General features: G+C 39.6%; 1 protein-coding gene across 5 annotated transcripts in view; it reads left to right on the top strand.

Moving 5' to 3' along the window:
* The window catches only part of LOC108939607 (chemokine-like protein TAFA-1), a 100,714-nt gene that overhangs the window by 75,662 nt on the left and 12,865 nt on the right, over positions 1 to 12,187 (top strand). For all 5 annotated transcript variants that reach the window (XM_029249733.1, XM_029249735.1, XM_029249732.1 and 2 more), the window contains exon 3: positions 2,218 to 2,358. In XM_029249733.1, coding sequence (XP_029105566.1) covers positions 2,218 to 2,358 — 141 coding nt within the window. The remainder of the gene's footprint in view (positions 1 to 2,217; positions 2,359 to 12,187) is intronic.

The following is a 12,187-nucleotide window of genomic DNA, read 5'->3' as shown; positions in this document are numbered from 1 at the left end:
ATGGTTTCTCCTAATCTGCAAATCTTGCAAACCAATTGTTCTACACTTTTTTTATAATAGTGATTTATTAATAAAGTGATCATTTTATGCGACTCACTATATTAGAGTGTAGTCTGCAGTTCAATAAAATTCAAAAGAAGATTTGTATTCTTTAAGAAAATTCAAATATTAAAGGATATAGTATTTCAAAGTTGAGATACTAAAAGACAACTTCACAGTATGCTGATGCGCAGGCCTTCATACTATTCTTTTTCCATCTTTAAAACAATGCACAGACTTTGAGGTGAAAAACAAAAACATCACAGACTTCACCATTTGCCCAAGTGGTTGAAAAGACAATCTCTCTCTCATATCATTTGTCATATTCAGCTCCATTCATTCAATGCAATTCAAGTCCAAAAACAGGTTTTGAATTTAAAAATGTAATTCTGGCTAGCATTGTGGTCATGCCAACTCAAATAACTCACCAGCTAGGTGGAAAAATCTGATAGTCACTGCAGTCAGCAGCCTTACTACCAGAGGTGGTCAGATGTTTAGTAATAACACATAAAAACTATATAATGGCACTAACAATGGGCCCGTGCTCTTTTGCCACTGATAAAGGTCCTCATGGCCATTTTGGACTGTACACATCCATGTATCTACCTTGATCCAATGGATGATGCCTCATAAGAGGACTTCTCCATGTCTGCCTCTTGCAAAACGTTACTCTGAAACATGCTGCGACAGTGTGGATGACATTGCATTTGTAAAAGGATTCATTTATTTGTTAAAATACCACATCCAAAGGCTATAGATACTGCCTCAGGTATATGAATAGCAGGAACTGATCCAAGCTTAACTGAGAACAATGAAAATTTAATAGCTTTTATTGATTTGAGAAGAAAATGCAGGTGCCTGTATCTGTGCTATAATTTAACTTGTTTTCTTTTGCTGAACATTTAATATTACTGTTACTTACAACGTCAAGCACAGTAGGGAGACGAGAGGAGACTAGAGGAGAAGTGCACTGTTCTGTATGTATCAGCGGACAATGTAGAATGCTGGGAGCACATTGCAATTCTGCCTTTGTATTAAAAATATCGTCCCAGTTTTCATCATTGCACAACAGTGAAGCTGAAGCAGGAACATGGGGCTTGTGTGTCTATTCCCAACACAGAAGAATGAAAGCCAAAGCAGTAAAAGGCTCCAAGCACCGAACGGCAAATGTTAATTACTGCCGCCCCGCATTCCAGCCTATTGTGGAACAAGTTAAAGTGCCGCTCCTGTTTTTTTGTGATGTGGCCAAAAAATGGCGGGCGGAACACAGCATATCTACATATCTATAAAGACAGCACAATTCTAACTTGTTTAATTTCAAAAGAGCTCTCCAAAACCACTGCCACAAAACTGAATATTAGTGGGCTTGTGATTGTCATTTGTGATAATACTGGCAGCTGCATGGAATGCCTGGGTGGATTTCTGAATAATAGCAGTTACAGAATTTTGAAAATTCAAGCATAAATCAACTCTGCGACAGACTGGTGCCTTTTGCATCTCACCACCGCCACCCTGCCCTGGACAAAGCGGTTAATAATAGTGTTCTCACATCTTAATTTATATTACTCACTCAACCAACACATGCCCTCTGTTTTGAGAAATCCTTTATTCCACATTAAATGGATCCTGAAATGCAAATATCTAAGTCGAGGATTTTTTTTTACAATAGCCAAAAGTTATAGCATTTTTATAATTATTAATTATACTGAAATAAACTGTTACATTAGAGTACCTACCCTAAACTGCTCCAGTAAAATTACCTACCTGTATAATTGGGTAAATAATTGTAGGTCATCTGAAATTGTTTGTCGCTTTGGAGGAAAGTGTCAGCAAAGTTAATAAATATAAATGTAGTTTGGTCTTTTTTAAATTTAAATGTTTTATCTGCCTGTGTTTCCGGGTAGGCTCCGGTTCCCCGTGACCCCGTGTGGGACAAGCAGTTCAGAAAATGTGTGTGTGTGTGTATCTGCTTCATGATTTAGAGATAAAACCCGTTTTGCTGTGATATCACATCTTTTTCCTTCTCAAATTATATACATGTTTAATGTTATTTTAAACTTTGTGATCCATGAAACACTGTTAGAAAGCCTGTAGCTGAGGACAGACACCACAGTAGCCAGATGTGGTAAATGTGGATACAAGTGGCAGATGCATTAACCTGTATGTGTCTTTTGGCAGAGGGGGGAACCTGTGAGGTCATCGCAGCTCACAGATGCTGTAACAAAAATCGAATTGAGGAGCGCTCCCAGACAGTGAAGTGCTCGTGCCTGCCAGGAAAAGTGGCTGGGACGACAAGGAACAAGCCTTCTTGTGTTGACGGTGAGTCCCTAGAGCTCCAAATAGGCCCCAGAGCTAGAAATACTACAATTCTGTATTGCAGGCAAACTAAAGTGGCTCTCCATAGTATCATGAAACAGTTTCTTGTTGGCTCAATTACATTTCATGTTGTTCTGGGTTAGAAGGACAGATACAACAATGATTCATAAAACCAAATTTGTTGTATGTCATTAGTGGTTAATTAGACATTCATATTATATAGAATTTGAGAAACATTTATCACCTAAGTGAGTGGCAGTTGAGGAAGCAGTACTTCCAAAGCTTTCAAAATGATAGTCCTATGAATTATCAGGTCTAAAATACCCTAAAAAGTGTTCAAAATTCATGAAGGTGTTAAAGAAGATCTCAGTATTTAAATATCAGAAAATAAACTGACACCTAATTTTTTCTTAAGTTGTGCTCATTTATTAATTTTGCTGACATTGCAGAAATTATTTACATTTTTTACCCTCATGAAAATTTGGCATGTGAAATGTGTAAAAATTTTGACAAGCTTTGTTCATCTTAAAACACTGGGGACACAGTCTTGTCGACAGCAACAAGGTGTTTTTCTGACAGCATGATGAACCTGGTTTTGCTGCATGTTGCCCAGATTCAAGCAGTGCTGCAAAGAATTATGGGTAGAGGGCCCAACTGTGTTTTAATAAATTGCTGCTGTGAACCTTGCACATCACAGCCAGACGAAAAGAAATTTAAAAAGCCAGAATAAAAACATTATTTGACTAGGTAACTGCACTGGTGTTTAAGATGTAGCAGGGCCATGTTACACTGTGAATCTGAGCTCTCAAATATATTGCATTAATTATTGCTACTTAAGCAGCTGACAAAGGAAAAAAAATTGCTTGGCCCTCCTTTTGCATGCTTCAGTTTGGCTGGAAGAACAGGAGCTGTAACATTTCTGTGCTGGCTAATATAGAATTTCAGTATTAAATTTACTAGCAATAGAAGTTTACATGTCAGTCCATCTTCATTCAAAGGAGACTTCCTATGGCCTCTCCAGTCCTTCCAGTCCAATACATTTCTCAGTCTATTTGTTTGGACAGAAGTGTTGGAGCGATGATCCCATGGCTTCTCCTGAAAAGACATCCTAATGATGCTCTTGGAAAGTGTTTTCTGACTGCTCGTCACCGGCCCCTCAGACACAGCTGTGCTGTGAGCTTAACTTAACCTTGACAATGGATGGGGCAGACTTTTTATCATCTGCTTTTCTTCACTGAAAAACGGATATACCAAAGCTCACTAACCTGTTTGGGGAACTCACTAACTAACTGATGGATGTTATATAACTGCTGGATGTTGTATATAAATTTATGCTTTCAGTATGTATTTCATTTATGGATATGTGCTTTAAAATTTGATCTTGAAAACATTAGAATGACATAAATCAGTTAAAAATAAACCAGTATTACTGAAATGAAATGATGCCGAATTTATAATAAGTGATTAAATTCAACTGAAGAGTTAAAACTGCTTATTAATTGAAAAGTGGCACGGGTCGGTCCACTTCATTCAAAATGTGCTTTCTCTCAAGTCAAAAAGGATTGTATCAAGACCGGAAGAGTACATATACGTAACTACTACTGGCACCGCAGCGGCCCAGATAGACGCAGATTTTTAGCAACCTGGTTATTAATGCCCTGTCTGTTTGAGAAATGACACTAGGAGGACATTCACGCAGCCTTAGGAAAATTGATGGGCCCCGTACCCTCGACACAGACCACAGCCTGCCAGATACAGTGCACTCATTCTACTTCTCTTTTTTTATGAGGACGGCTAAATTGGGATGGAGAGAAAGTGAGAGCGATGTCCCCCACTGGATGACTTTTAAGAGGAATTTGTTAAACCCCATTAATGAAATGTTCTCTGAAAAGGCATTAACCTCTTTAGCTGTGGAGAACTGTAGCCATATTTCTGAGTGAATCTCATGTTTTGACATCATTTTCATATTAGGAGAATGTTTATTTTACCAAGGAAGGAAGGTTGACATGAAGTAGCCTAAGAGAATGTGACATCTGCGCTGAAGGTGCCGCATGCAGCGCTAGCACACAGGCAAAGGAATTATCATACATCAGATATTGATTAGTAGCTTTGACAAGTAGAACCTTGTCCCAGTTATGTCAGAATAAACAGCTAAGAACGCACCCACTTAAGTTCAGTGCCATCAGTAAACATGGAAAAGCGAGTGGATGTAGTCAAAAGCTTATGTACACATGCACTTTTGCATTAAAAAACACGCTAAAATATACAAATATAAGCAGGGTTTGGGAGAAAAAGACTAGGACACTCGCACATCAACATGAAGTTGCAAAAAATGTAATTTAGAAAGTGCTGTACATGAAGCGTGTGTCTTCTGTATTTAGACAGTTTTTAAACATTGAAATATTTAACTGTGTGGTGGGTCCTTATTCAGCTTAGATTGTCCAACACACACACACTGGCTGAAGCTGCTTGTCCTAAGCAGGGTCATGGCGAGCCAGAGCCAAATCCAGCAACACAGCGCGCAAGGCTGGAGGGGGAGGGGACACATCCAGGACAGCACACCAGCCCATCAAGGCACCCCAAGCAGGACTTGAACCCCAGGCCCACCAGAGAGCAGGACCCAGCCAAACTTGCTGCACAGCCACACCCCCACACTCCTGTTGCCCAAAATAATTTTGCTTAAATTTGACTGAAAATATATTCATGGCTCATTTTTTGCTTCTATAAGTAGCAAAAGACAGGAGCGGTTTGACTGGGTGAGTACTTCTGATTTTGTCCATGGTTGCATCTACACAGCTATTTGTTATTGCCTGCCAGTGGTTTGTGGCAGGCAGTCAAAGGGGATGCAACCAACAGTGAGCTCCACTTTAGTGCGGGCATGCAAACCCATCTGAGACACCTTGAGGAGTGCTCATGGAAAGGAGCAGAGTCTCCAAAAGAGATATGCTGATATAATTTGTAGTGAACTGCACTCAACTTAAAGAACCTGTGCTTCTTTTTTCAGCCCTGGTGCTGTTTTCCTGATTTACTTCTTTATGTGTTAAAACTATTTAAAAAATTGGAAATCAACATTAAGTGTTCTAATGTCAAGTCCAACTCAAATCAGAGGCAGCATTTTATTTCAATGTGAAAATATAGGTGAAATATAAAATAAGGCATGAGAAGTCAACAAGGATATCTACACCTTCTAAGCGTGATAACAGCTGAGAAAGTCCAGTATTTGCACCTTCAAAGATCTACTATTTTGGTATAATAACCTAATCATCATTGTAATAATCCATTTTTTGGCTGTTGAGTTGGGTTCCTGATGATTGAGATTTTTGTGTGGATATGAACATTTTCCGAATTACGAACAGAGAGAGAGCAAGCTCTGTTCCTATCCTAAAAGCCATGTAGTTCCAGTGTCTTTACAGAGCTATCCGTGTTGCTGATGAAGCTTTTATCCAAAGTAACTATTTGGTAAGCAAGGGCACATTTCACCAGCAGAAGAAGTGATATGGATCTAGAAACTTGGTGTATCCAATGCCGCTTTTTTTTTGCTGGTGCACATTACATTCAGGTGTACTCATATCTTTTAATTGTGTTTTCTTCACTCTTTTATTCTATAAAACACTTACATTTCTACATCCAGCTGTTAGCTAGCAGTAAAATGTTCTCAGGCAGAATAGAAACAGTATAGAAAAGTAAGGCTGCATTCATTCAACTCACTTCCACAGTGCTTACAGCTTGTCACCAGCCTTGATGATGGTGCCAAATGTTACAAGGCCCTTGTCCATCAACAACAAAAACAAAGCCTATTCTAGTGGTAGGCATAGTTGTTTGTTCTGCAGGAGGGTTGACTAAACATACTGTTGATAGAGGCATAAAATGCCTGGATTACAAAGAAATTTAAAAGGTCTTAAATTTAAATTTAAAAAGTAAAATAACTTAAAAAAATGTTAGCATATAGCAAACTTCAGCTATAATGTCCGTAGCTTGTTTTAATACTTCCGTTTTCTAAAAACCGAAAGGGGTAAACTAGAATGCGGTTAAAATTGTATTGGGTGTTATGTTCACATATTATTTGTTGTAACATTTATATGTAGCCCACAACTGCACCCTGGCTTTTGACAGAATGCTCCCAGGGTGCATTGCATTTCCATTTCCAACTTTGACATTCCATTTGAATTAAACTTACAGTGTGTTCCCATATTCTGTATCACCATCAGGTTAGCTGTCCCAAAAACACAGCTGAACTCCCAGGTTTCCATGGGGGACAATTGGTTCAAAAAACTGGCACACCATCAGATGAGTATCAATAACACGCCAACTAAATGAATATCAATATGAATAATAACACAAAGGTAGCGTGTTCTGAACTTTGCTGATCTCCTGTTATCAGACTGCGGCAACTAAAGTCTGAATCTTTAAAACTGCACGTAGCCCACTGTGTGTTGGCCGCTTCCCTGCACTTTTGTATCGTGAAATGAGAACCCAGGTTGTCAAGGAGGCACAACCGTTCCATATGTAACGTTCCGTCTTATATCTGCCAACGGTACCCAGGAGGACTCTCAAAACTACGCTCCAGTCACATCTGTGGGGACTCTGGCAAACCAGCAATCTGTGACCCATTGGAACTGACACTTAATTACTTAAATGATTTGAAACCCCAAAGATGTGACATTTACCCAAGCATTTTTTGAAACCTCTGTGTATTATTGGATTACCTGGAGGAAACTTACTTTCCACATCAAAAGCAGAACAAGTTACTGCCAGGGAGTAGGACCACCCTGGAAACAGGATGGGGATGGTTTTTCAACCAGATCACTGCCATCACCCCATTTGCTAGTTTAACTCCACCTTCATGCTCAGAATGCTCATGAAGAATTTGAAGGTGCCATGGCTGGATGCCCTAGGACCTCCATTGTGTCCCAGAGATCCAGCCAAGGCTACGGGCTGAGTAGGAGGGAGTGAGGCAGGCAGCCAACTGGGACACCCCATCATCTGGCTGATGCACCTGAGCATGGGTTCTTCTGGGCAGCTCAAGTGCAAAGGGGAGTGCCATCTGTAATTGTTTCAAGCTGAGACAAAGGCAGAAAAACTTGTATGGTGCTGGAATCATCTATAGTTCTCTGTCCGTCTCCTTTTTTTTCTGTTTTGCTAAATAAAGATTGAAAAACTGCACAGCATTTCCCTCAACTCCAAAGTCACACACTTCCCGGTGGGTCACACAGGTAAAATGGGTTTAAGTAGCCTTTGTTTTTCTATAGATTAATGTTGCTGTCAGTCGCGGTCTGGCAGACTGTGAACAGAGAGGACAGGAAAGCCAACCTGAGAGAGGAAATGAGCAAAGACGGATAAGGCTGTCAGTGTCTGTATCTCTGCATGACAAGTTTGTGGTGCACATCCACACACGTACACACACAGCTGCCAGAAAAGTCCCTCTGAAGCTGGAAATGACTGCCCTGCCTCCAGCAACAAGATTTTCCTACTGAGTTAAAATTAATACGTATTAACAGTATACACTGTGACAGTCGTTCGCAATGCAGTGTCTCACAGCTATGTATTACAGGTTGTCTAAGTGAGTAGAGGAAGCAGACTTGACTGCAGCAAGATATAACGTTTATAGGAAGGAAAAATTCTCAGAAAAACGGGTCAGCATTGTTTTCCATACTGCAGCTCTGCGGATTTCAGACAGATCAAAGGCCTGTTGGGATTCCCATGATGTTTGCTCTTGTGAACATGTGCATTAATGAATGAATAAATTATGAGGGGGAAGAAAAGCATAGTGTTCAGGATTAACTGCCATAGGGCACTCCACCCATGCCCAGCTACTGTATATTGCTGAAGCACCCAGACGGTTAAGTTCCCTTGCTGGAGAACACATCCCTCCATTCAGCAACATCCATCGTGAGGGAGACTTCTGCAGTAAAAGGTTATGAGGTTGCTTAGAACGAAAGAGGGCCGAGACTCTCAGTGAAGACAAGTGAAGCACTTCACACATGAAAAGGAGTTCAGAAGTCAATGCAATCTGCTGAAACCGGACCATTCAAAGAAACAGTCAAGATAAAGAAAAAAAGTTTGTGGCTGTAAGTGCACACTGGACCAGCGTTTGACACTTTTAATAAAGATGGCTGCATTAAACTTATACACACACATTCTGAATTATTATGTTGTGATATGTACAATTTCACAAAGTCATGAATTTGACTTGGCCATTTTGGGACTATAAACATTTAGAGTCCTTGTTCAAGTATTTTACTCATACAGCTTAATACAATCATTTGTGCAGGTCAACAAGACCAGGGCTGGGAACCACTTGTCCAGCCAATTTACAGAAAACAATTACACTGTAATTTGCTTGTCACATGTATTTCTTTAGGTAGGTTTAACTTGTACGCCTAGTTTATAAGTGATTTAATAAATATAACAATATCAACATTTCAACCTTCTTCAAGGGGGGTGTTGTAGTGTGGCGGGTCTGGGGTTCAAGCCCTGCTTGGGGTGGCTTGTGATGGACTGGTATCCCATCCTGGGTGTGTCCCCTTCCCTCTCGGCCTTGTAGGCTGTGTTGCCAGGTAAGGGTCCAGCTCATCGTGACCCTGCTTGGGACAAGTGGTTGTTGACAATGGATGGATGTCACCATTCTTTGAGGAGCTGTGTGATAAACCAGGTGCTCTACAAATACATCACAGTGCCATATTATTTGTAGATAGCAATGGTGACCATGTTGTTTCAAGAATCTATGTTTGGTGTTTGCTTACTACAAAATGTATTTAAATAGTAATGTTAAGGAGAAGTGTTAATTAAATCAATAATTGATGTGTCTTGCTCACAGCTGTCTTCACAATTTGAATGGAGAAAATAGTGTAGAGATGGGGGTCAAAGGCTCAGAGGATTGTGGTGAAGTGGTGGTTTGGTAATTACCAAAATTAATGAACTGTATAAAGATATGTTCAGGGTTATTCATACTTGTTAACAGTTTTTTTGATAGATTGACACTTATTTGTCCATCTTGTCATAGGGCAAATTAATAACCACTTGGATTTTTTAAATTAAAGCTTTTTTTGCAAAGTAAAGAGCTGAATTGTTGATATTAACTGGCATATATGTTCAATAAGTTTGAACGTATTTAAGACATTCAACAGTTAATTAATTTTGAAATGGATGCAAGATAGCAGACAATCTGAATGAATTCTTCTCAATTCTAAGCCCTGTCCTGGTGATACCCCAGCAACTGCTAAATTCAGGCAGCATTTTTTTCTGATTCTCCCATCTGTATTTCTGATTCACACTTGCCTGACCGAGCTTCCAGCCTGTATTCTAGTATTTAACATATTTACACCACAAATGTAGAATTAATATCTTGCTGGCAGTAAGATAGATCTCTTTAATTACGCACTTGTCACTCTTGCAGCTAAACAGGGCTAAGTGCACTACCTTCTGAAACATGGTAAAATAAGAAAACATTTGCAGATCTGCAGGAGATTGACTTGAAAAGGAGAATGAATTATCAGTCACCGAGGCAGAACATAAGCATACGAGGAGACTGAAGAAATGGAGTTTGCCATCCTTGGGTGTCCTGTATTGATTGTGGCATCCGGCAAATCAACAGCACCAGCGAGCTCAGTGAAGATCTAAAACCTAATTGCATTTTCCTTTTCATTCCAACTGGAAACAGTCAATAGACAGCCCTGAAAACATTTCAAAAGATATGAGAATAATTGCTGTCTTGTTCTGGTTTCACTAAGAGATATAAATAAGGACTGGGGATTCTGGGCAGGCAGAAGTATACCTCTGCTTCATGAATCGTGTGCCACATGTGCACATGGCTGTTATCAATCACTACTGGACATGTGGCAGTGTCTTGTGATTATCACTTACTCTCAAGTGGGGGAATAATGACAGGGGTCACACGTTACTGTGTCCTGCTTTCATACTTGGCTCCAGTAACACCACTTTCGGTACTTATAGAGGAGGAAAGATGTCTCAACACTCCTGCACATATGAACTAATATCAAGGTCATTTCAGAATGAGACTTTCCTTTCAAAAACAAACTTTTTTTTTTTTTTTCCTATGGATCTGGCAGAGTTCCTCAGCATTCAGTATCAAAACTCCTTCTTGCAGGTCAGAAAATCGAGTGGTTGCTATTTAAACAAAAACTGTTAGCCAAGTCAATGTTTTTTCTCATTCACATCCTTCAATTTCTGAGGACCTCCATGACTAGATTTGTAGAATGACCAGAGTATATTTATTATAATTCGGACATGATTTGTTTTTCCTATATTGTGTGACTTTTACTTGTTTAATGCAGATTGCTCTAAAGTAGAAGAGTGCAAACTGATTAAACATTGCAACCTACCTGTGAACATTACACATTTAGCAGAGGCCCTTTATCTTCATAATGCCAAAATGAATGAATGAATGAATGAATGAATAAATGAAAGCCACTTTCTGGGGGCAACATATGTCAGAAGACTTTCACAAAGTATTGTTCATAGTACGTCCTGCAAACAAGTAACTTTTTAGCTGTAATTCCAAGAGAAGTGCTAATTGCTCATTCAGCAGAAAATCCATTCTTAAGACCAAATGTTTTCAGCTATGATCTTGCCAATCTCCTGCGTGGGTTTTTTGTTCCAAACTTAATTACTTATGCTTGATTGAGCTGTTAATGGAAAGCCTTGCACATCGAGACACTGTTAACTACCAGCTTCGTTGAATCTAACAGTTTAGCTGAGGATCCACTGTCATTTTTTAATTGTGTGAAACCAAGTGTTATTCACAGAATATACATATTAGAGAAAGGATCAGCAAATACTTTTCTTGCATTTTCCTCCTTAAAATGAATAATCATGTTGTCATTATTTCAATTAAAGAGTTATTGCAAAAATTGACCACAGAATTGTTGAAAGGCTAAGAAATGTGAAATAATTTTAGGTTTCAATGAATTCAAAAGAGGCAATATAGTTGCAATATATGCAGCTTGCTTAATTTTTATGAAGGATGAAATGATATTATCCTGCTGCTGATGTATCTGTAACAGGTTTCTTAAACTGACACAAATTGCTGACCACTTGACGATGCTAGTTTAATTGATTAATTGTTTATCTAAACCGGTTCATTCCTTGATTGAAATTGTTTCAAGGAATCCTGGAACAGTCTGTCTGGTGTTGTGTGCATGTTCTTTTCATGTTTGCATGAATTTCCTCCAAGGTGCTCCAGTTTCCTCCATCTGTCCAAAAATGTATTTGCCCTTTGTATGTGTGTGTGTGTGTGTGTGTGTGTGAGTGTGTGTGTGTGTGTGTGTGTGTGTGTGTGTGTGTTTACCTATGAAGGACTGGCATTCCAGAAAGACCAGGGATTATGCTTCCAGCACAGGCTGATCACATTAGACAAGTGATTGCTGATACTCACAATGAATGATTACATTTTTCTAATTTTATTCCTCAAATTCTCCTCCAAATCATTCATAAGGAGTAATGATAAATTCATACAAAAGGTATTGCATTTCAGGGGGTGCAGTGGGTTGGACCGGATCCTGCTCTCCAGTGGGTCTGGGGTTCGAGTCCCGCTTGGGGTGCCTTGTGGCAGACTGGCGTCCCGTCCTGGGTGTGTCCCCTCCCCCTCTGGCCTTACACCCTGTGTTGCCGGGTAGGCTCTGGTTCCCCGCGACCCCGTATGGGACAAGTGGTTCAGAAAGTGTGTGTGTGTGTGTGTGTGTGTGTGTGTGTGAGAGTATTGCATTTCTTTTTTAAATTACATTTAGAGGTTAGCAGTTCTTATTTTTGTTGTGATGTGAATATTTACAGAGTTGACATTATTCTGTCAGCCTTAAAGTAAGCGAAAGACTCA

The sequence above is a fragment of the Scleropages formosus genome, chromosome 2 (assembly GCF_900964775.1).
Source record: "Scleropages formosus chromosome 2, fSclFor1.1, whole genome shotgun sequence".
Taxonomy (NCBI): domain Eukaryota; kingdom Metazoa; phylum Chordata; class Actinopteri; order Osteoglossiformes; family Osteoglossidae; genus Scleropages; species Scleropages formosus.
The sequence above is the reverse complement of the archived record's forward strand: the minus strand, read 5'-3'. Positions and strand labels throughout refer to the sequence as shown.